General features: G+C 59.4%; 2 protein-coding genes across 7 annotated transcripts; both read left to right on the forward strand.

Moving 5' to 3' along the window:
• Nucleotides 1–149: 149 nt before the first annotated feature.
• HGS (hepatocyte growth factor-regulated tyrosine kinase substrate) lies at nt 150–18,402 on the forward strand. 5 transcript variants are annotated; one of them, XM_055241543.2, is made up of 23 exons: nt 209–282; nt 1,154–1,251; nt 1,783–1,867; nt 2,505–2,580; nt 3,099–3,191; nt 4,793–4,916; nt 6,270–6,322; nt 6,762–6,830; nt 7,539–7,663; nt 9,857–9,935; nt 10,007–10,105; nt 10,223–10,318; nt 11,136–11,174; nt 11,245–11,388; nt 11,485–11,544; nt 12,090–12,303; nt 12,636–12,808; nt 12,883–13,023; nt 13,100–13,274; nt 16,764–16,897; nt 16,980–17,099; nt 17,293–17,415; nt 17,780–18,402. In XM_055241543.2, the coding sequence occupies exons 2-23, from the start codon at nt 1,242–1,244 to the stop codon at nt 17,888–17,890; spliced, it is 2,343 nt and encodes a 780-aa protein (XP_055097518.1). In that variant the 5' UTR covers nt 209–282; nt 1,154–1,241; the 3' UTR covers nt 17,891–18,402. The 5 variants fall into 5 exon arrangements, with proteins under 5 accessions (XP_055097516.1, XP_055097519.1, XP_055097518.1 ...); XM_055241542.2 differs by lacking the exon at nt 209–282 and adding an exon at nt 317–624; XM_055241541.2 differs by lacking the exon at nt 1,154–1,251 and having other exon boundaries at nt 150–282.
• Nucleotides 18,403–18,407: 5 nt separating this feature from the next.
• Nucleotides 18,408–23,811, forward strand: MRPL12 (mitochondrial ribosomal protein L12). 2 transcript variants are annotated; one of them, XM_055241848.2, is made up of 5 exons: nt 18,408–19,918; nt 20,550–20,736; nt 20,939–21,022; nt 23,198–23,332; nt 23,417–23,811. In XM_055241848.2, the coding sequence occupies exons 1-5, from the start codon at nt 19,803–19,805 to the stop codon at nt 23,531–23,533; spliced, it is 639 nt and encodes a 212-aa protein (XP_055097823.1). In that variant the 5' UTR covers nt 18,408–19,802; the 3' UTR covers nt 23,534–23,811. The 2 variants fall into 2 exon arrangements, with proteins under 2 accessions (XP_055097823.1, XP_055097824.1); XM_055241849.2 differs by having other exon boundaries at nt 18,408–19,876.
• Nucleotides 23,812–23,887: the final 76 nt, after the last annotated feature.

Raw genomic sequence — 23,887 nt, forward strand, 5'->3', positions numbered from 1 at the left:
CTCACTGGATAGTACTCACCTCCGGACTGCTCATTGGTTCTTAGGCTCATTGTTCCAAGGGTGCGTCCAATTAGCGCGCAGCGTTAGTGGGGGAGCGGAAGACCCCGCCTCCTCGCAGCTCTAGGGCCGGCGCGGTGACGTGCGCGTGCGCGCACTGGAGGGAACAGGCGGAAGCGGAAGTCGGGGGGCGCGCCAGCTCGTAGCAGGGGAGCGCTTGCGGCGTTGGGTCTGGGCTGGAGGTCGCCATGGGGCGAGGCAGCGGCACCTTCGAGCGTCTCCTAGGTAACGCGTCCCCACCCGACGGCACGGCCTTGGTCAGCCCGCAGCCTCAGCCCGGCGCTGAGTCAGCGCGGCCCCTAGGGCCCGAGGGGCGCGGACCGGCCGCCCTGCCCGCCTCTCCCCGGCCCGCTGTCCTCCGGGGCGCGGAGCCGCCGATCCTGGACCCTCTGCCCGGCCGTGGGGTCGGCGTCCGTCGGGCGTTGGCGAACTGGGCGCTGTGAGGGTCCGTGCAGGGCGCCAGGGGCGCTCGGCGTCCTCGCTCCTCCGCGGGCCCGGGCATTCGGCCGATTTCCCCTTGACCGACGAGCACCTGGCCGAGTGGGTCACAAGGCCTGAGTCATGAAAGTGGGTGACTCAGTCGGATGTTAGGCTCGCACTTGGGCTTCTGACCCAAAACACTGGGCCTCGAAGGGTGGAGCCGGCAGTGTTCTTTCTGGGACCTCCGAGCTTTCTGGGGGGCTGCGGGTCCCAGACACACCTTTTGTTCCTACACTGGTTTCGGGAAGTGCCTAATGGTTTAGGAAGGCGTTTTCTCACGTTTTTGGAGGTGAAAGCTGATCCTATCTGAGCCTCCTGGAATTGACACATTTTAGGAGGGAAACGAATGTTGATGTGCACGTGCCCAGCAGCCCCGTAGGGAAAATGCGTCTTCTGTTTGGGGGTAGGCGCTTGGGTGGTCGAATGGGCTGCCCAAAGCTTGCCTTTTTGTTAAGTATGGTTTTCAAGGAGACTTCAAATGAGACACCTTCCTTGCCAAGGGAACCGGCAAGCAGACTGAGTATCTCAGCCACACAGGTAGTTCAGTGCTTCAGGGATGAATCCAGAGGTTAACTACTGAATCAGTATAGAAAGTGGACGTGGCTTGGCTTGTTAGGTCGTTTCTGTGTCCGGGAAAGGCGATGTGGGAAGAGCTGGAGCTGCTCCCCAGAGGGGCCAGTTGTTGGAGACAGCAGTGATGTGGTATGATGACAGGTATGCTGGCGAGTCCTCCTTGGAGCCCCGTTCTGCCCTTATTCCCAAAGCACTTGGCTTGGAGCGAGGGGCCTGGAGTGTACGCTGCAGGCCTCTCTAGCCCTTGCCCAAGCGAAGATCCCGTTGAAACCGGGAGCATCTGGGCGAACGGAGACTCCAAGGGACGGGTGATAGGGTTCTTTGTTGAGAAGCAGCCGAGTCTGATGTTTAAGAGTGAATCAGCCTCTGTCTCTAGTGAGCTGTGTGACTCACAACAGTGCCCTCGTCTCTCTGCTGAGTGTCTTTACCTCGCTCGTGGGTTGTGGGAGGGCTTGGACCGGCACCTGGTGTGCTCTTATGCTGTTTGCTGCTTCCCTGGGGAGGATGGCACTTCCCTGCCCATCAGTGCGCTCAGGAGGATTCTCTCATGGGTGTTCATTTGGTCCAAATGTCTAAAGGGGAAGGAGAGAGTCGCCCCGGCTGCTGCCAAGCTGGGGTGCTGCATGGGGCGTCCAGCAGGATGACCCCCCCCCATGGCATTTTCTCTCTCAGACAAGGCAACCAGCCAGCTCCTGTTGGAGACAGATTGGGAGTCCATTCTGCAGATCTGCGACCTGATCCGCCAAGGGGACACGCAGTGAGTTAGCGGGGCCTGTGCCCTGACGCGGAGGAGCGGCCGTGCACTAAGCTGGGCTCGCTTGGTGCCCGTTGGTTCTCCACAACGTAGCTGACCATGTTCGGCTCTTATGTGGAGAACTGTGTGGTCTACATGCTAGGATGTTTTGACATCTTGGACAATTAAGGGGTTTTCTCTGTACAGCTTGCAGATACCTGGTTATGTTTGTATTTGCTTCGGGGTTCTCAAAGACTAAGATGGCAGACAGACTTTTTTTTTTTTTTTTTTTTTTAAGACAGGGCCTTGCTTTGTTACCCAGGCTGAAGTGCAATGGCGTGATCTCAGCTCACTGCAGCCCCTGCCTCCCAAGCTCAAACGATCCTCCCACCTCAACCTCCCGCATAGCTGGGACTACAGGCATTCACCATCACGCCCGGCTAATTTTTTGTATTTTGGTAGAGATGGGTTTTTGCCATAATGCACAGGCTGGTCTCAGACTCCTGGGCTCAAGCAATCCTCCTGCCTTGGCCTCCCAAAGCACTGGGATTAGAGGTGTGAGCCACTGCACCTGGCAGCAGATGACCTTTTCTCATCCTAGTTACCGAGACTATTTTTTTCCCATTTCTCTCTGCTTTTATCAATGTCGTTTCCTTTTCAGAGCAAAATATGCTGTGAATTCCATCAAGAAGAAAGTCAATGACAAGAACCCACATGTCGCCTTGTATGCCCTGGAGGTAAGTAGACCCCCGTGCCTCAGTGGCCCCCAGGGTCCCCACCCCCTAGTCATGACAGCACGAGAAGAGTTTGTCCTGTGGCCTTGCCCACCTCCCTGGGCATACATCAAGCAAGAGCGTTTCCACTAAGCCTTGAGTGCCCATGTGAACAGTGCCACCTAGGAGGGGGTCATGCTGAGGGACAGACAGGAGATGGGGGAGGGAGTGGGCACCACTTCTTCAGCCGGCCCTGCGTGAGTAAACACCAGAAGGCAGATCTCGTCGCTGTGCTTGGCAGTGAGACTTGGCGTCACAGGAAGCGGTGCCGTGCAGGCTGCTGAGTCTCAGATGTGGGTTCCCCACTGGCTTGACGGGCCTGTTGAAGGGCTCTGCTGTCCCACCGGGATCCCCACTGGCCCAGTGGCCTGATGGGCCTGTTGAAGGGCTCTGCTGTCCCACAGGGAGGTGGGTCTGTCCAGGAGGAGGAGGGGCCCTGCCCTGACCACTGGCCCAACTCTTCCCTTCCTGGGCGTCTGCAGGTCATGGAGTCTGTGGTAAAGAACTGTGGCCAGACAGTTCATGACGAGGTGGCCAACAAGCAGACCATGGAGGAGCTGAAGGACCTGCTGAAGGTCGGTGAGATGGGGGCAAGCGGGTGGCCACCCAGGCTGGCACCTTTGCTTCTCTGGATGTTTACTGGGCACTGATGACAGAACAGCACCAGGTGTGGCGGGAAATGTGCAGGTGCAGATCAGTGGTCCCTGCACCGCACGAGGTCGCACTCATGAGTCGGAGAGACAGGGCCGTGAGCCCCAATCCAGGGAGGCCAGGGTTGAGCAGGAGCCGGCCCGGGGTGCTGTGTCTGGAGGACCAAGGTGACAGTGACCCTGGGGCCTGGGGGAAGCTTCCGGGAGGCAGGGCTCAGGCACCTGCTGTCTTAGGGAAGGTGAGTAGATGCCACTGGGTGGGCAGGGCAGGTGGTGGCTATCGTGTGTGAGAGTGGCTGTGGTCCGGAGGGCAGGCTGGCCACATCCCACAGGCAGGGGCCTGGGAGGGCTCTGAGTGGGGGCTTGTAAGATCGGATGTCTGGCAAGGGTTAAGAGCTGTTTTGGAGAGCGAGGGCTTCATGCTTTCCTGGGCAGAGGAGGAAAAGCCCTCCAGATCCCCAGGAGATTGTGCTGGGGACACCTGCAGGGATTGTGCTGGGGACACCTGCAGGGACTGTGATGCAGCGGGGATGCTGCTGCAGGTGTCAAGGAGAAAGGGTGTCCCATGTGGTCAGGCTGCTCCCCTTCTGTCCCGACCCGTGGGCCGGACCTGGGTCTCATAGGAGACTCCCTGGACCCACACAGCTGAGAACCTGCCCAGGGATCCCAGTGGACAGCCAGGCCTCTCAAAGGCCCTCACTGGCCACCTTGGCTGGCTTCCTGTCCCGTCCTGTCCTGGCTGAGAGGCGGAAGGTGCCAGAGTCTGGCCCTGCCCGACCCTGGTGCACCCGAGCTCCTTCAGTCAGGCTGCAGATCATGAGCTGGTTCGCTCCTTTGGGGTGGGGCAGGGCTGTGAATGGAAGGCGCCACTGAGGATGCAGAGGGGTTCTGGAAAGGAGCTTAGGCCGCAGTGCAAGTGCCCCGGAGCCTGCTTGCAGCAGCCTCTGATCGCACGCCGTCCCGCGCGTCACACTGGGATGGCGTCCCTGAGAGGGCCCTAGATGCGAGGCCAGGCTGCGCTCTAACCTGGGGGAAAGGGTGGCTGCAGGGGGCTTGGAGACTGCTCTGAATTTGGAGGCGTTTCTGGAGCGGCTGCCCCCCCGCCGTATCTCCCCGGCTGTGACTGGAAGGAGGGGCGTAGCCAGAGCCCCGCAGTGCCCCTGTGTTCTCAGCCCCAACACCATCCTGCCACCGTCAGGCCTGCCAGGCCCTGCCTGTTGGAGGCTGACGGGAACCGGGGATCCTGGGGTGGGCAGGTCCTGTGGGGAAAGGGAGAGACAGGTGGTCAGGGGCACAGAGACGCGGCGTTGTTTGGCTCCAGCAAGTAGAGGCAGGCATGAGGTTTGAACTCAGGGTCTGGAAACAGGTTGGTGCACGGCCCCCATGCCCCATTTGGGGGGGCCCTCCCTGGCCTCTGTGTCAGCCCTGTCTACTCAGAGGCTGAGGTCTGCCAGCTGCTTCCTCACACCGAGGCCTCTGGCGCCTGGAGTCTGCTGCGACCCATACCCCCTCCTCCCTGCCTGCAGAGACAAGTGGAGGTAAACGTCCGTAACAAGATCCTGTACCTGATCCAGGCCTGGGCGCATGCCTTCCGGAACGAGCCCAAGTACAAGGTGGTCCAGGACACCTACCAGATCATGAAGGTGGAGGGTGAGTCAGGACCGAGGTTGGGACCAGGTCGAGGCTTGGAACTGCCGGACAGTCAGGCCCAATGGGCACAGTGGTGAGGGGCCTGGGAAGATGGGCTGTTCCCCGTGGTGGGAGGGAGGAGGGCGGTGGCCTAGAGCCAGGGAAGGCTGTGCGTGTGAGGGCGAGTTCACTCCGGCTCCTGCCTTTCTGGACCCACGGCCCACGGGCAGGGGCAGGCAGTGATGGCAGACAACACACAGGTGAAAAGGCAGCAGACAGCCTGTTTCAGAGTAGCAGGACTCTTGGGGACTGGGTTGGGCTGTGCAGTCAGGGAAGGCCTCTGGAGGAGCTGCCCGAGTGTCGAGACTGGAACAGAAGCCAGAGCTGGCGTGAGCAGGCAGGCAGCACCCGTGGGCAGACACTCAGGGTTGAGGCCCCAGGGCAGAAAGGTGGCCAGCGTGCCCAGAGGAGAGTGCGGCCGGGCTTGCACACCGAGGGCCTCCGGGCTGTGGGCTGGAGTTCAGCGTTGCTCTCAGCGCAGCAGGAGGCCTCTGGTGGGTTTTCATCTAGGCTGTGGCAGCCAAGGTGTGTTTCTTAAGGGTCCCTCCCGGCCACTGTGGCCGTGGAGAACTGGGGGATTGTGTATAGAGAGGTGGGTGCTTCAGGATGCATTTGCAGGTCTTGGCTGGTGCTCGGCCCACTCAGTGAGAGAGAGGTGGGCATGGCTGCTCCCATCTGTGCGGGTCCTGTGTGGCCCTGAGCTCTGCTGAAGACGAGGCTGAGAGTGTGGGGAATGGGACGGGCTCCAGGGGTGGTGCGTCCCCGCTGCAGGAGTTGGACCCTTGCCCTGTGGCTGCAGGGTGGGCAGGACCAGTGTGGAGAATGCAGGGGAAGAACGCAGGGGGCGCTGCACGAGCTGCCTCGGACTCTCAACTTTGGGGTGGTGGACGTTGGTGGTCTGTGCTCCTGTCTCCTTCCTGGGGTGGGAGCTTTCCTGGATTTTTTCTGGGGTCTTGTCTCAAGCATAGCTCGAAGTCTTGTCTTCAGGAACAGTGGGAGCCCTGGCCAGAGAGCAGAGGGTGAGGGAGCCACTCAGTGGGCGGGGCCTCGCAGGGGCCTCGCGCCTTGATGGGGTGGGAGCAGTGTCTCAGGAAGAGGGCAGCAGGGCCTGGCTCTTGTCTGCTGCCACAGTGGGGATAGAGGCCCCACGGGGACACCAACCTTGGGGGCAGGAGGCTGTCTCGGTGCCCCCAGACACCTTCACTTGGGTACACGGTTACTGCTGTGTCGCAGCTGCCAGGAGTGAGGAAGGGGCTCCCGGAGGTCTTGCAGGCCAGGTGGGAGTGGGCAGTGACTATGGCTTCATCTCTCCAGGACACGTCTTTCCAGAATTCAAAGAGAGCGACGCCATGTTTGCTGCCGAGAGAGTGAGTGTGGGCGGCCGTCAGGGGTCCTGGAGTTGGGCTGCTCAGGAAGTGTGAAGGGGAGTGCTAGGACCCCGGCTTGCTTGAGGGTTGATGGCTGAGCTCTTGTCTGTCTGGGACCTGAGGATGCCGGTGTGTCCTGGGCGGAGGCGTAGCAGCTGTCTCTGCAGGGCGAGGTGGAGACGTCGCCCGAGGGCCTTTAGAGTGGCTAGTGGGTTCGGGAAAGGAAAACAAGCACCTTTGACGGGGAAGGAAGTCCCTTCCTCAGGCCTCAGCAGCTTCACCCCAGGCCACGCAGCTGGGAAGGGCCTCCTGGGGCATTGCTCTCGCTCGTGCTGGGGTCCTCTCTGGGTCCGTTGCCTTCTGTGGGGCGGGGGAGGCTCTGTGTCTCTGGGGCTGGTGGGGCGGGAAGTGTGTGGTCCTGACTGCTGCCCCTCCTCAGGCCCCGGACTGGGTGGACGCTGAGGAATGCCACCGCTGCAGGGTGCAGTTCGGGGTGATGACCCGTAAGGTGAGTTCCCACCTGGGGGGCTCTGTCTACAGCCCCGGCCAGACACCAGGTCCCCTGCCGTGCACAAGGCCACCGTCCCTGCTGGGCCTTTCCTTCTTGGTGGGTGGTTCAGGAGGTGAGTGCAGCTCACAGCGGGTGGCAGTGTGGCGTCAGGAGGGGGACAGTGAGGGCCCACGTAAGGGCTTGATGCCACTGCCTGGGCTGGGCCCTGCCTCACTCTGGAATTATAACGTCTTAAACCTAAGGCTGCAGGCCTTGCCACAGACACTCTCCTGCTTGCCAGGGCCTTGTGGCCCCCTTCTCTGTGTGGCTTAGCCCATCTGGATTCTGACCCCTCGAGCCATCTTCACACCGAAGCCCCCTCCAGGCTGGCAACCGAGAATGCTTGGGGTTTGGGGTGTCAGCAGCTTCTAGCATCCACTGCACTCACAAAAGCTCGTGTTTTATCAGCAGAATTGATGTATATTTTTTTTGGCCCTTATTTTTAACTTACGTTATTTTCCCCAAAACGGTGGTTGGCGTTGAGACTCCTGGGAGCATGTCCAGGTTCCCCGGCCTTAATGTCTTCCCAGGCACTTGTTCTGCTTGTCCCTTAACTTCCTCCACCCGTGAGGCCCAGCTTCAGCGTTGTACGGGGTGGTTCTGGGCCGGGTGGCACATCAGGGTCCTCCAGTGCCTGTGACCAGGCCCGCGCGCCCCATCTTACAGCACCACTGCCGGGCATGTGGGCAGATCTTCTGCGGAAAGTGTTCTTCCAAGTACTCCACCATCCCCAAGTTCGGCATTGAGAAGGAGGTGCGCGTGTGTGAGCCCTGCTACGAGCAGCTGAACAGGTGAGTCCCCGCCCCCGCTTGGGCTGCAGGCGGGGCAGGTTCTCCAGTCTGGGTTTTCTGTCCCTCTTGGCCGTGGTGCCCGAGGCCTGCAGACCCCAGAGGGCCCTCACAGCACAGCAGCTGGAAGGTCAAGGGAAACCCAGGGCGGCCGCATGCCCTCAGACCCTGCCCCACACTAGGGCAGGTGGGTGTGCGAGACTGGGCGCTGCGGCTCCAGGGACCGAGGCTGCCCCTGTTGCTTGGGTTCGGGTTTGGGTTCGTTTGCATTTCAACTTTTGGAATAAAACTTACAAAAAAGGTGCAAGAGTAGCACAGAGAAGCTGCGGGGCCGCAGCCAGTGCCTCGGCGGTCGGTGTTTGGTCGCAGAGTTTACTCTGCCTCCCCTCTCCTGCGCGTGCGCGTGTTCACACAGGTTTTATCCTGAATTTGTTTGAGTGCAGACATCATGCCCCTTGGCACTCAGATCTTCGCCTGTGATCTCTGAGAGGGACAGTGCTCTCGTGGCCACAGCAGTCGTTCAGGACTGCGCTGCCACCCAATGCTGGCTTCTGCTCTGTGGTCCACGTTCCATTTCTGCCGTGGTCCCAGCAGCGTCGCTGTGGGTCTGGCCTGGGTCGCGCATGTTTTGTATGTGGGCTGTGCTCCCTCCTTGGTTCCCTTTTCCTGGAACGTGTCACTGCCTCCCTGTCTTGCTCCGTGGACATTTCTGGGAGGTCAGGCCGTGGCCACCTGGCCCTCTGTTCAGATCTGAGGCTTCCACCCACTTAGGTTCGGGAAGCCCAGGAGTGAGGCCATGCCCTCCTCAGGGCGTCCCATCCAAGCCAGCCATGTCCAGTGATGGGCTGCTGCCTGGAAAGTTCCTTTTCCTTCTCGTAACTGAGAAGAACTTGCTTTGAGCCACATCAATGTTCTGTCCGTCGCAGCCACTGCCCACATGCGTGAGTCTGCTGTGACCCAGCGGCTCCAGCACCCAATGCCATTCCTGCCTTCACACACACTTGCTGGCGTTTCCCTGTCCCGGGGGCTGTGCAGGTCTGCCTCAGTGTGGACTTTTCTCTTAGAAAAGAGCCCCAGGTCGGCCGAGCACAGTGGCTCATGCCTGTAATCCCAGCACTTTGGGAGGCTGAGGCGGGCAGATCACGAGGCCAAGAGATCAAGACCGTCCTGGCCAACATGGTGAAATCCCATCCTTACTTAAAATACAAAAATTAGCATGCGTGGTGGCAGGTGCAAAATTAGCATGCGTGGTGGCAGGTGCCTGTAGTCCCAGCTACTCGGGAGGCTGAGGCAGGAAAAGCGCTTGAGCCTGGGAGGCGGAGATTGCAGTGAGCCAAGATTGCGCCACTGCACTCCAGCCTGGGCAACAGAGCAAGACTCTATCTCAAATTAAAAAAAAAAAAAAAAAAAGAGCCCCAGGTCAAAGGTCAGCATGCGTGGTTTGAAATTACCACCATGCAAGGCCGGGCGCGGTGGCTCACGCTTGTAATCCCAGCACTTTGGGAGGCCGAGGCGGGCGGATCACGAGGTCAGGAGATCGAGACCACGGTGAAACCCCGTCTCTACTAAAAAATACAAAAAATTAGCCAGGCGTGGTGGCGGGCGCCTGTAGTCCCAGCTACTCGGAGAGGCTGAGGCAGGAGAATGGCGTGAACCCGGGAGGCGGAGCTTGCAGTGAGCCGAGATCGCGCCACTGCACTCCAACCTGGGCGACAGAGTGAGACTCTGTCTCAAAAAAAAAAAAAAAAAAAAAAAAGAAATTACGACCATGCTGTGAGCCTGCGGCTCTTGGACTACCTGGGGTGCCCCGGAAGAGCTTACTGGGCATGACAGTCACTGCCCTGTCTGCCCTTTTTTGGGTGGGGCCCGTCCCACGGTGGCGGTGTCGTGTTTGGTTTCCCGACTGCCGTAGGAAGGTCTTCGCAGGCCGGGCTGGTGTCCTCAATGTCCATTTTCAGGAGAGGAACTAGGGCTTACCCTGAGGGACTCACCTGGGCCCTTGTGGCTGGTGTGATGCCCTCGAGTCCTGCCCTGCTCTGCTCTGGAGTATGGCCATTGGGACACCTGTGGCTGTGGAACCACTGCCCTCACTCTGTGGGAACACTTAGAGGAGCCTGCAGAGGTGTGGTTGAGAGCTTTGGCGGGGGCAGGGCAGTGTCAGCGCATGGTGACCTGCAGCATTCCTTGTGCCCACAGGAAAGCCGAAGGAAAGGCCACTTCTACCACTGAGCTGCCCCCCGAGTACCTGACCAGTCCCCTGTCTCAGCAGTCCCAGGTACTCAGCCCCGTCGTCCCGTGGGTACCTCTTCCCCGGGGCCCCCCCTCACCCTCCCCGCTTGTCCTCAGCTACCCCCCAAGAGGGATGAGACGGCCCTGCAGGAGGAGGAGGAGCTGCAGCTGGCCCTGGCACTGTCACAGTCAGAGGCGGAGGAGAAGGAGAGGCTGGTAAGCCGGGTGGGGCGGGGCGGCCTCAGGAAGGGCCCAGCTCCCCTGGATGTGCTGCGGTGGGGCCAGAGGGGCGTCACGTGCACCTAAGTGACGCCCCTTCTGATTCTGCCTCAGAGACAGAAGTCCACTTACACTTCATACCCCAAGGCGGAGCCCACGCCCTCGGCCTCCTCAGCGCCCCCCGCCAGCAGCCTGTACTCTTCACCTGTGGTGAGCGGCCCTCGGGCTGGAGCTGCCTCTCCCGGAAGGCAGTAGGGTTGATGGGGGACGCGGGTCCCCGAGCTGATTTAGTCAGGTTGGTGGGGGATGCCGGTCCCTGGGCTTCCCAGAGAGGACAGCCCCAGCACACGGGCGGACGTTAGGACAGAGTCCCACAGCTCCAGGCCCCCGTTCCTCCTGGTCCCTGGTTTGGCCCTTGGGACTGAGGACATGGAACAGGCTGTGGGGGAGGCGCCTTGTTGGTGAGACCCCGTCTCTTCCACACCCCTCCCGCCCCACAGGAACTGAAGGACTTGCTTTCTGGGGCATCCACGTCACCTCTCCCTGGCCTCACCTCTCAGTAGAGGGTGAAGAGGCAGCCTGTTTTGCAGGAGGTTGGGTCAGGGACAGCAGGTTGAGAAAGTCATTTTGTAGGTTCCGTGGAGTGGCCAGGTCACTGCCCCAGGGAGCCACCCCTTCCCTTCTTCCCCTCCTTCCGGGCTGTTGGCTGGGGCCGCACACGCTGGACTGTGGGGGCTGTCCAGTGTCCACCTTGAGGCCCCAGGGCTGGCCCGGTGCCACCCTGTTCCTCCCATAGCAAGGTTAGGAGCCTCGTAGGACGGCAGTGCTGCCAGCCTCTGTGGAGTTCTAAGCATCTGGAAGAGGAGAAAAGATGGCGGCTCGGATGCCAGGAACCAGAGGAGGGCACGGAGGGAGGGCCCAGGCTGCAGCTCTGGTCTCCAGGATCTGCCACACTGGGGCCGTCCCTGTCCCTGCCGAAGCAACTGGCTCTGTCACCTGTGAGACTCAGATGCCCCTTTCTCCCCAGAACTCATCAGCGCCTCTGGCTGAGGACATTGACCCTGAGGTAAGTCCCGGCATGGGGTGCGTCCTCTCACGGTTTCTGGCCTTGGGAGTGACCCCGTCATTGCCTGCAGCTCGCACGGTATCTCAACCGGAACTACTGGGAGAAGAAGCAGGAGGAGGCTCGCAAGAGCCCCACGCCGTCTGCACCCGTGCCCCTGACGGAGCCGGCTGCACAGCCTGGGGAGGGGCACGCAGCCCCCACCAACGTGGTGGAGGTGAGGGGGCCACTCCCGGCATTCCTAGTGGCAGGGTCCCTTGGAAGGGGTGGATGCGGGACAGGTTGGAGGCCCCACTCATTCTCTCTCTTCCAGAACCCCCTCCCGGAGACAGACTCTCAGCCCACTCCTCCCTCTGGTGGCCCCTTTAGTGAGGTAAGCTGTGGCTCCCTCCACGGGCCAGGACAAAACATGGCCTCCTGGCCCACAGCACCAGGCACATGGCACAGGTGCCTGCCCTAACCAGAGGGCCGTGCCAGAGCAAGGGTGTCCGCCCCAGCCTGCCCTGCCCTTTGTGGCCTCTCCCAATGGAAACTCTATACCAGGCCGTGGTCCAGAGCTTGGGCCACTCTCTGTGGACCTAGCATGGACCTGAATATTCCAGAGCAGCCTAGAACCATCGGATGAGTCCTTGGCATTGCCTGGGGCTTCTGGGCTGGTTGGCTGTCAGAGCACAGGTCCCTGGAGAGGGAGCAGGCAGTGGGGCCCTGAGCCAGCTCTGTCCTGACCAGGGCTTGCTGCTGGACAAGGACCCTGCCTCCAGGGCCTCGGCTTCCTCGGCTGTAGAAGGGGCTGCTCGCATAGGGAGCAGACGGACTCTGCTCCAGGCTTGAGTGTAGCTGGGTGCCTCCATCCCAGGCCCCACTAGGGAGGCTGGCTGGAGCGTGGCCGCACTCATCCAAACCCTGCTCTGCCTGCAGCCACAGTTCCACAATGGCGAGTCCGAGGAGAGCCACGAGCAGTTCCTGAAGGCGCTACAGAACGCCGTCACCACCTTCGTGAACCGCATGAAGAGTAACCACATGCGGGGCCGCAGCATCACCAACGACTCGGCCGTGCTCTCGCTCTTCCAGTCCATCAACAGCATGCACCCACAGCTGCTGGAGCTGCTCAACCAGCTGGACGAGCGCAGGCGTAGGTGCCCGCGTCACGGGGCCTCGGCGCAGGGGCAGCCAGGTGTTGTGAGTGCCGTCTTGGGCCAGGGCCTCCCCTGAGGGTGCTGGGCTCTTGTGAGTCCTTCATTGGGGCTGTGGCTTCCTCCAGAGGGTCTCAACAGGAAGTGGTCTCAGTGATGACCATGCCCTGCCCTGCCCAGGACCCTTTGCCTGACTCCCCCAGAGCCCAGTGCCTTCAGAGCCCTCTGCAGAAGGTTGGGCACAGGGCAGCCCATCTGTGTGTCCATTCCACCCAGGAGCTTCTCGGCACTGTGCCGGAGTTGTCAGGGTTGCTCTGTCGTCTTCCCACAGTGTACTATGAGGGGCTGCAGGACAAGCTGGCACAGATCCGCGATGCCCGGGGGGCGCTGAGTGCCCTGCGTGAAGAGCACCGGGAGAAGCTTCGCCGGGCAGCCGAGGAGGCAGAGCGCCAGCGCCAGATCCAGCTGGCCCAGAAGCTGGAGATAATGCGGCAGAAGAAGCAGGTGCAGTGGCTGCCCAGCCACGGGCCGGGGCGGGCTGGGGGACCCCGCAGCATAACCACGTTTTTGCCACACAGGAATACCTGGAGGTGCAGAGGCAGCTGGCCATCCAGCGCCTGCAGGAGCAGGAGAAGGAGCGGCAGCTGCGGCTGGAGCAGCAGAAGCAGACGGTCCAGATGCGCGCACAGATGCCCGCCTTCCCCCTGCCCTACGCCCAGGCATGTGCCATCCTCCTGCCACCCAGAGGCTCGTGGGCTGAGGACCAACTCTCACCACTGTCTCCTTCGTCCCCAGCTCCAGGCCATGCCCGCAGCCGGAGGCGTCCTCTACCAGCCCTCGGGACCAGCCAGCTTCCCCAGCACCTTCAGCCCCGCCGGCTCAGTGGAGGGCTCCCCCATGCATGGTGTGTACATGAGCCAGCCGGCCGCTGCCGCTGGCCCCTACCCCAGCATGCCTGGCACCGCGGCTGGTAAGGACGGGTCGGGGCAGAGACCATGCTTTTTTTCCCTCGTCTTTATTTTAGCCGAATTTACAAAAAAGCAGTAAGAATGGTGCGAAGCGTTTTCCCAATCGTCCCGATGTGAATGTTGTCCCTGCTTTTTCCTGTTTCCACACAAACGTGCTCACACAGGCTTTCGTGCTGGAGCCGTGTTTCAATCCGTGTGTGGCAGGTACTGCCCTCTCCCCTGAATGCAACAGCGAGCATTTCCTGAAAGCAGCAGGCGCTGGGCTGCCGATCCTGTCTGTAGCAGGCTCAGCCCTCATGGACTGTCCCAGTGGTGTCCTGTAAACAGCACGCCCCCTGCTGCGTGGCATTCCCCGCCCCCCCCACCGCCTTTAATCTAGAGTGTTCCCCAGTCAGCCTTTGTGTTTTGTGACATCGACTGTCCCAAGAGCACTGGCCTGTCCAGTCCTCAGAAGACCGTCCTCAGCTTAGGTTTGTCTGGTGTCTCCACGTGGTGACCGTTAGGCTGTGCTTTTCCTCAGAGTGGCAGTGGAGGTGACGTGCATCCTGTCAGTCCCATTGCTGGCCATTCGGCTGAGACGGGGTCTGCCAGGGGTTTTCACTGTGAAGTGACTGTTTTGCCCTTTATCAGATGTGTCTTGGGGGAGGCTTTCCAAATACTCTGGGACTCCTCAAGGTCTAGCATTTTTTGCTAATGTTGCCTGTGTTTATTACGGCGTTTGCCAAATAGCGCCCTCTAATTGTGCCGTTGTCTTTCCACTGGCGGGAGATACGCTCCCCACTCTCCTACTTATTGTCAGTCACAGCGGCGTGGAGACATGTTTATTTTTTCTTCCAAAGGTGACACTTCTCTGTCATCACTCTTTAGAGTCTCACTGTCACCCAGGCTGGAGTGCAGCGCCATGATCATGGTTCACTGCAGCCTCGACCTCCTGGGCTCGAGCAGTCCTCCCACCTCAGCCTCTTGAGTAGCTGGGACTACAGGATTGCACCACCATGCCTGGCTAATTTAAAAAAATAAAAATAAAAGGGCTGGGCACAGTGGCTCATGCCTGTAGTCCCAGCATGTTGGGAGGCTGAGGGGGGTGGATCATGAGGTCAGGAGTTCAAGACCAGCCTGCCAGGATGGTGAAACCCTGTCATACTAAACATACAAACATTAGGTGGGTGTGGTGGCATGTGCCTGTATCCCAGCTATTTGGGAGGCAGAGGCAGAGAATGAATTGAACCCGGGAAGTGGAGGTTGCAGTGAGCCGAGACTGCGCCACCGCACTCCAGCCTGGGCAACAGAGTGAAACTCCGTCTCAAAAAAAATGTAGAAATGAGGTCTTTCTGTTTTGCCCAGACTGACCTCAAACTCCTGACCTCAAGTGATCCGCCTTTGTCGGCCTCCCAAAGTGCTGGGATTACAGGCGTGAGCCACCGCACCCGGCCCGTTACTTTGATGCTCAAAGTTTCCCAGGTGTGGCCGTGGGAGGCGTCAGTGGCTTCTTTGTTGTGTAGGGCTATCGGTTTGGGATGCTCCTGAGTTTCTGTTGCTAGATACTCTGTGCTCGTCTTGTACATTCTCAACCCTGGAAGCAGCCATTTCTCCAAGGAGCCCTTGTTCTCTTTAGTGGAGGGTGGTCTGGATCTTGGTTAGAAGCCAAGATCGAGATTCTGGGTGTGCTCACAGCTCTAGGTTGTTAGCAGACAGAGCTGGAAAGTGTGTATATGAATACAAGTGCACAGTTGTGGGTGTGTCTGTGTATGTGCGAATACATGCATCTTTGTATATGATAAAAACCATGAGTGCGGCCAGGTGCGGTGGCTCACGCCTGTAATCCCAACACTTTGGGAGGCCGAGGCGGATGGCTCACCTGAGGTCAGGAGTTGGAGACTGGCCTGGCCAACATGGTGAAACCCCGCATCTACTAAAAATACAGAAATTAAGGCCGGGCGCGGTGGCTCACGCTTGTAATCCCAGCACTTTGGGAGGCCGAGGCGGGCGGATCACAAAGTCAGGAGATCGAGACCACGGTGAAACCCCGTCTCTACTAAAAAATACAAAAAATTAGCCGGGCGTGGTGGCGGGCGCCTGTAGTCCCAGCTACTCGGAGAGGCTGAGGCAGGAGAATGGCGTGAACCCGGGAGGCGGAGCTTGCAGTGAGCCGAGATTGCGCCACTGCACTCCAGCCTGGGTGAAAGAGCAAAGACTCCGTCTCAAAAAAAAAAAAAAAAAAAAATACAGAAATTAGCCGGGCATGATGGTCGCACCTGTAGTCCCAGCTACTTGGGAGGCTGAGGCAAGAGAATCACTGGAACCTGGGAGGCAGAGGTTGCAGTGAGCCAAGATCATGCCATTGCCCTCCAGCCTGGGTGACAGAGCGAGACTCCGTCTCAAAAAAAACAAAAACAAACAAACAAAAAAAATCCATGAGTTAATTCCAGTACTCGCAATTTTAATCCAATAGCACAGTTTTCTTTGGCATTGTTTTCAATATACTTACTTGCTCAGCCCTAGAGTACACAAAAAGTAGTTTTAAGAATGCTAACCTGGCCTGCTGTGGAGACGATGCCTCCTAACTGGAGTGTAACATTTGTCTGTAGTTCTTGTCATTTGTAGCCTGAGACCGTGGAATCCAGATTCTGGGTTCAGAAGTTACTGGGATTCACTATCCCGTGCCATTGGTCAGACCATATCACTCATTTCAAATACAGTTTGGTTCATTTTTTCTGATTTTGTTCCATTCTAGGATTCTCCTCCCATCCTTGTTGGTTTATCTTCTTTTCTTTTTTGAGACGAAGTCTCGCTGTGTCGCCCAGGCTGGAGTGCAATGGTGCGACCTCAGCTCACTACAATCTCCGCCTCTCAGGTTCAAGCAATTCTCCTGCCTCAGCCTCCTGCATAGCTGGGATTACAGGCGCCCGCCACCATGCCCAGCTAGTTGTTGTATTTTTATTAGAGACAGGGTTTTACTATGTTAGACAGCCTGGTCTCGAACTCCTGCCATCGTGATCTGCCTGCCTTGGCCTCCCAAAGTGCTGGGATTACAAGCATGAGCCACCACGCTCCGCCTATGTTCTTTTTTTTAGAAACGTGAAACCTGAACTTGGTTCCAAAAGTCACAACAAAAAGGAAAACTCCTGGCCGGGTGGTGGCTCCCGCCTGTAATCCCAGCACTTTGGGAGGCCGAGGCGGGTGGATCACCTGAGGTCAGGAGTTCGACACCAGCCTGACCAACGTGGTAAAACCCCATCTCTCCTAAAAATACAAAAACTTAGCTGGGTGTGGTGGTGCACGCCTATAATCCCAGCTGCTCGGGAGGCTGAGGCAGGAGAATTGCTTCAACCCAGGAGGCAGAGGTTACAGTGAGCCGAGATCACGCCACTGCACTCCAGCCTGCGCGACAGACTCTGTCTCAAAAAAAAAAGTAAAACTCGAGTAGGGTGTCCCTTCCTCTCCTCCCTATTGCCCTGGCTGAACCATCTCCCCTGTCTTGTTTGTCACAGATCCTAGCATGGTGAGTGCCTACATGTACCCAGCAGGGGCCACTGGGGCGCAGGCGGCCCCCCAGGCCCAGGCCGGACCCACCGCCAGCCCCACTTACTCATCCTACCAGCCTACTCCCACAGCAGGCTACCAGGTATGCAGGAAGGCCGCTCCTCTCCTTCCAGGGCCAGCCCCAGCCCCAGCCCCTTCTCCCATGGCACTCATTCCCTCCACAGAACGTGGCCTCCCAGGCCCCACAGAGCCTCCCGGCCATCTCTCAGCCTCCGCAGTCCAGCACCATGGGCTACATGGGGAGCCAGTCGGTCTCCATGGGCTACCAGCCTTACAACATGCAGGTACAGCCACCTCCAGGCTCTGCTGGGGGCCGGGGTAGGGGAGCAGTTGATGATGCTGAGGGTCCTTTGGTGAGGCTGGCGGGCACTGGGTGGGCTCCACCCCTTCGGCTCCACCCCTTCCACTCTCTGGGTGCTCCTTGTGGTCACCTTCGGATTGTTGCAAGCCAGAAACACCCCGCCTGCCTGGTCACAGGGCTACTCACTCACATCTGGCATCTGCTCACAACAGAATCTCATGACCACCCTCCCAAGCCAGGACGCATCTCTGCCACCCCAGCAGCCCTACATCTCGGGGCAGCAGCCCATGTACCAGCAGGTGAGCCATTCCCAGGGCCTCACAGCGGCATCCACAGGGCACCCTCAGGCTTCATGGTTTACCAGTGGGTCCCCTGGCCCCAGTGGGGATTGTCCCATACGCCTGCTCACAGGGGGAGACGCATTCCTGAGGCCTCTTCTCAGCAGACAGAACGAGGACGCAAGTCTTAGGGCAGACACACGTGTCCGCAAGTGTAGACAGGAAAAACCGTGAATTTACTTGAAAGGCAAAGGCCACATGAGCTTCAGTCAGTGGACATGGATTACAAGCACTTGTGGGTCTGTGACTCTGCTGGGACAAAAGCCTTCCTCCCCTGGGCTGGGGAAGGGAGGACCAGGGCCATGCCTGCTTTCCTCCTGCACAGATGGCACCCTCTGGCGGTCCCCCCCAGCAGCAGCCCCCCGTGGCCCAGCAGCCGCAGGCGCAGGGGCCGCCGGCACAGGGCAGCGAGGCCCAGCTCATTTCATTCGACTGACCCAGGCCATGCTCACGTCTGGAGTAACACTACAGTTCACCTGAAACGCCTCGTCTCTAACTGCCGTCGTCCTGCCTCCCTGTCCTCTACTGCCGGTAGCGTCCCTTCTCTGCGAGTGAGGGGGGGGCCTTCACCCCAGGCCCACCTCTTTTCTTGTCCTCAGCCTCCTGCAGTCCCTGAGTTGGTCTCTGCTTTCTTTCCCCAGGGCTGGGCCATGGGGAGGGAAGGACCTTCTCCCAGGGGAAGCCCCCAGCCCTGTGGGTCATGGTCTGTGAGAGGTGGCAGGAATGGGGACCCTCACCCCCCCCCCCCCGCCAGCCACCTGTGCCCTCTGGCCCCACTGTGAGCTGGCTGTGATGTCTGGGTGTGGCCTGGGGCTCCCTCTGCAGGGGCGTCTCTCGGCAGCCACAGCCAAGGGTGGAGGCTTCAGGTCTCCAGCATCTCTGCTTCTCAGCTGTGATCTCCAGTGCCCCAGAATGGTACAGCGATAATAAAATGTACTTCAGAAAGCATCAGCGTTTTTCTGTTTTTAATTAATTTTTTTGAGATGGAGTCTCACTCTGTCACCCAGGCTGGAGTGGTGATCTCGGCTCACTGCAAGCTCCGCCTCCCGGGTTCAAGCGATTCTCGGGCCTCAGCCTCCCAAGTAGCTGGGACTACAGGTGCACCCCATTACCATGCCTGGCTAGTTTTTGTATTTTTAGTAGCGACGGTGTTTCACCATGTTGGCCAGGCTGGTCGTGAACGCCTAACCTCAGGTGATCCACCTGCCTCGGGCTCCTAAAGTGCTGGGATTACAGGCATGAGCCACCGAGCCCGACCTGCATCAACGTTTGCTCCGGGGACAGGTGGTCGGGCTGATGGCCCAGCTGCAGGCAGGGTCATTTCCAGCCTGTCCCTCCCGGAGGCTGCGTGCCAGGGTTCACCTGTGCCCTGCGCGGCTCTGCACCGACCCCGTCGGTGGCTGGGGAGGAGTTTGGGCTTGGCGCCTCCTCCTGTGTAGTGGCTGAAGCTTCCCGGGTGCTCCTCATTCCTGGGAAGGGAGTCGGTTGATGGGAACGGTGGGGGCTCAGCGCTCCGAGTCCGCGGCCGGGGGCGAGCGGGGCTGAAATGCGCCTCCCGAGTGTTGAAAGCGGCAGGCGCCGGCCTTTGCACCTAGAGCCAGGGCGTCTCACGCACCTTCACATCCAGGCCTCTTAGGGGAGCGCGGCTTTGGCTTTTCCAGGAAGGAATGAACTCGAACGGACAGGGAAAGAGGAGGTGTGGAGAGGCGGGCAGAATAAGCAGGCACTGGGCCCAGGCCGCCCTTGGAGGCTCAACCGTGCTCTCCCAGGAAGCCACCTGGGCGTTTGGGGCTTTAGCTAGAAGAGAGGATGTCGCTTGCGGCTGCGAAGGCGCCAAGGCCCAGAGCTCACGCCTCCGCCCGCGACGGCGGCACTGGGGGCCCGGAGCGGGCGAGAGACGCGGGTTACTGCGGGCTTCGGGGCCCTAGCGTCGACCGCGACGTTCGCTCGCATCGCGCACGGACAGAAACCCGTGAGCTCCGGAGAGAGAACACCTGAATCCGGAGCCCCCAGCCCCCGTCGCTCGTTTGCGCGACCCCAAAACCCGGCGGGACGAGGGCCGCCCGGTGTTCAGCTGCCGCCACAGACAACGCTTTTCCGTCTGCGCGGCGCGTCGCCTTGTGGGTAATCTCAGGGTGAGACGAGGCTAGCGCGAGGTGCGGCTAGAGCGTCATTCCCGGCTAGAATGCCCGGCAGCCGTGGCGGCTAGAGCGTCCCTCCCCAGCTCGAATGCCCGGCAGCCGTGGCGGCTAGAGCGTCACTCCTCAGCTCGAATGCCCGGCGGTCAAGGCGGCTAGAGCGTCGCCTCCTCCCGGGGAACCGCGTGTGACCTTCCAGCCCGCGGACCGATGCTGCCGGCGGCCGCTCGCCCCCTGTGGGGGCCTTGCCTTGGGCTTCGGTCCGCTGCGTTCCGCCTCGCCAGGTACGCGGGATCCTGGGGTGCCAGGACCGGGCCGGCAGGCAGGTTAGGAGGCGGCCGGGCACTGAGGGGTCGATCCGGGCGGAGGAGGGCAGCGGGGCCGGCCTCCCTGCAGCGGACAGGCCGGGCTTGGGGGTCCCATCGGGGGCGCGGGGAGGAGGCCTCCCGATGCGCACGCCCCTTCCCTCCTGGGCCGTGGAAAGCGCCGGGGTCGGCCCTAGATGACCTTGGACGATTCCCTGCTCCTCCCTTGGCCTCAGCCTTTTACGCAGCAAAGGCCCATCCGTGGGTGCGGCGTTTTGCGGCCACGTGGCCCCATGTTTTGGGAGGCTTTGCGCAGGAAGATGCACCTAAGTAATAGTTTCGCCACCCCTGGGTTGATGTCGTTCATTCAAACCAAAAACTTGAGGTTTGAGTGGTATGGCTACAAATAAACACGTGGCTTTCTAAGGCTCTTTGAAGAATTTAAAGTAATTTGCAAATCTTACCAATACGGACCCCCTGAGGTGTGAGAACCCTGGACTGGGACCAAGGAGCTGGGTAATTTCCGGCCCTAGTGATTACCAGCCTGAGCTTATGGCACCCACCAGTCCCCCAGTTGTCCTGCCCCCTTAGTCTCTGCAGCCCCTTCCATTCCAGGACTGACAAGTCTGTTTTAATTGGGGGTGGGGGCTAGGCGACAGGTGCCATGTGTCTGTGCCGTGCGACATATGAGGAGCAGCGGCCATCGGAGGTGTGAGGCTCTCGCTGGTGCACCCCTGGATAATGCCCCCAAGGAGTACCCCCCCAAGATACAGCAACTGGTCCAGGACATCGCCAGCCTCACTCTCTTGGAAATCTCAGACCTCAACGAGCTCCTCAAGGTATCGTGAGAGGGTGGCACAGACCCAGGGGCTGGAAGTTTGGGGGCCCCTGTGTTTTGTTCCTGGTGTATTTTGGGAGTTTGGTGAATTGTCAAAAGTGTGTTTGTCCAGGTGCAAGGTCCATGCCAGGCTAGTTGCCCCTCCTCAGTAGGTTCCGGCTGGTGTGAGGGCCAGCTGTGGACACTGTTCTCTATCTCTGCAGAAAACGTTGAAGATACAGGATGTCGGGCTTGTGCCGATGGGTGGTGTGATGCCTGGGGCTGTCCCTGCTGCAGCAGCCCAGGAGGTGAGTCCTGGGCAGAATGAGGCATTTCTGTGGTGTCCAGTTCGCCTGTGGCCTCATGTGCCATGGTGTCTTATCTCAGGTTCCGCAGCTGCCGTCATTGTCTGCAGCCTGCACACCTGTGCCGGCCTCCTGCAGCCTCCTGGGACCTACTCCCTGCCATGGATGTGCAAGTCTTTGCATGTGGAGACCATGTTTCTAATGGAGGGAAACACTAAGCTGAGGGAGGAAAAAGAGGCTGGGCGTGGTGGCTCACGCCTGTAATCCCAGCGCTTTGGGAGGCCAAGACGGGTGGATCACGTGAGGTCAGGAGTTCGAGGTCAGCCTGGCCAACATGGTGAAACCCTGTCTTTACTAAAAATACAAAAAAAAATTAGCTGGGCCTGGTAGCACATGCCTGTAATCCCAGCTACTTGGGAGGCTGAGGCAGGAGAATAGCTTGAACCCAGGAGACTCTGTCTCAAACAAACAAATAAATAAAAATAGAAATAAATAAATAAATAAAAATACAGAAATTAGCCGGTGTGGTGGCAGGTGCCTGTAATCCCAGCTACTTGGGAGGCAAGAGAATTGCTTGAACCAGGGAGACAGGTTGCAGTGAGCCAAGATCATACCACTGCTCTCACACCTGGCAACAGAGCAAGACCCTGTCTCAAAAAAAAAAAACAAAAATAACAGAGGAAAAAGAAAGGAAGAAATTATACCAAATAGAACATTGTAAGCATTGTGGGGAAAAGGAGGGAAGAGGCTCAAGGTGGGAGGGAGAGTTCCAAGTTCAAGGTGGGCTTCAAAGAGGAGGCAGACATTGAAGAGAGCACGGCCTTCCTGGCGGAGGAGGGGGAGGCACCAGGGTCACCAGGTAAGAGGGTGTCTGACGACTCAGGGAGTAGCAGCAAGGTAGGGGCTGGCGCAGGCAAAGGGGTGTAACAAGCAGCTCTGTCCTTGGGTCTTTGCAAGGAAAAGGAAACCAGCGAACTTGAAGCCGCCCGTTGCGTTTGGTCATTGGGTTGCGTGAACCTCTCCGCCGGAACCCTCCCCTCAGCCCCTTTCCCCAACTGGGGAACCAGGTCGTGTACTGTAGAGTGTCCCACGTTCCAGATGCGTGGGGTGCCCATGGGGCGTCATCACTCATGCCTGGGAACTGGAAGGTAGTTTAAAGGCTGATTAGATTCAGGCTGAGCGTTTGGGTAAGAATAGTTGGGATTACTGTAGAGCCTGTTGTGTAAACTATTGCTTTTGAGGAGGGAGGAGATGTTATTAATAGCTTTCCCAGGCTGTGGGGACACGCAGCCCCCGCCCTCGGGTGGTGCTGGGTCTCCATGTGCCACGTCAGAAGCTCAGTGTGCCCATCAGTCCCATGGCGGGTTGTCAGTTTGTCATTATGTGTGCACTGCGGTGTAGCTGAGAAAGGAGTGGCGCTGCTTTTATCTACAAAGCACTTTTGGTGTCGTTCTTTCCTGTCTCGTAAGTTACGCTTTCTAAGCGAGAGGGGAGTAGAGTATTGAGGGAAGGACTGTGAAGCATGTTTTTATTTATTTATGAAACTGAGTCTCACTCTATCACCCAGGCTGGAGTGCAATGGCGCGATCTCGGCTCACTGCAGCCCCCGCCTCCCGGGTTCAAGCAGTTCTCATGCCGCAGCCTCCCGAGTAGCTGGGATTACAGGCGCGCACCACTAGAGACAGGGTTTCAACATGTTGGCCAGGCTGGTTTCAAACTCGACCTCAAGTGATCCACCCGCCTTGGCCTCCCGAAGCGCTAGGATTACAGGCGTGAGCCCCCGGAGCCACCACTCCCGTCCGAGGCATGCTTACGAAGTGGTAGTGGGCAGATCTGCCTCTGACTAGCTATGAGAGAGAAAAAGCACCAGCTGGACTCGCAAGGCCGAGGCAGGAGAATCGCTTGAACCCGGGAGGTGGAGATTGCAGTGAGCTGAGGTCGCACCACTGCACTCCAGCCTGGATGACAGAGTGAGACTCCGTCTCAAAAAAAAAAAAAAAAAAAGCACCAGCTGGTTAAGGATTGATGAGTTGGGAGACATGACTTACAACTCCAGGCTTCGCTGGGGCCTCCGCTGCACCTCCCTTTGGGGCTTTAGAATGGGGTGACCCAGCAGTGGAGGTGTTAGCTCCCCCCAGCCCTTTGTCACCTGGCTCCCCTTCTTTCCTGCTCCCTAAGGCGGTGGAAGAAGATATCCCCATAGCGAAAGAACGGACACATTTCACTGTCCGCCTGACCGAGGCGAAGCCCGTGGACAAAGTGAAGTTGATCAAGGAAATCAAGAACTACATCCAGGGCATCAACCTCGTCCAGGTCTGCGCCGCGGTGGGGGTTCTGAGGCAGGTTCCGTTGTGGCGGCCCAGGGCCCCCAGTCCCTGACTTTGCTCTCTCTGGCAGGCAAAGAAGCTGGTGGAGTCCCTGCCCCAGGAAATCAAAGCCAATGTCGCCAAAGCTGAGGCGGAGAAGATCAAGGCGGCCCTGGAGGCGGTGGGCGGCACCGTGGTTCTGGAGTAGCCTCCAGCTCGAGGACTTGTGTTCAGGGGTCCCTGGGACCCGGGCGAGGTCCCGCCCTCCCGTGGTCACTGGCTCCACCCCCAGCACCAGGCGCCCAGTGGAGCCGTTTGGGAGAACTGCCTGCGCCACGCAGCGGGGCTGGACAGGCCGCACAGACCTACTGTGGCGGGAGGGAGGGGCGGCTGCTGCCTGGTGACGGCAACAGGAGGCCCACCAGGACGCGCCACCGCTGAATGTGCCTCTGGTGGCTGCTGAGAAAAATACACTGTGCAGCTCAGTGTGTGGAGTGCCGTGCTCAGGCCGGGCTGCCGGGCCAGTGCGGGGATCCGGGCAGTGTGTGGAGTGCCGTGCTCA

This window comes from Symphalangus syndactylus, chromosome 14 (assembly GCF_028878055.3).
Source record: "Symphalangus syndactylus isolate Jambi chromosome 14, NHGRI_mSymSyn1-v2.1_pri, whole genome shotgun sequence".
NCBI classification, from domain to species: domain Eukaryota; kingdom Metazoa; phylum Chordata; class Mammalia; order Primates; family Hylobatidae; genus Symphalangus; species Symphalangus syndactylus.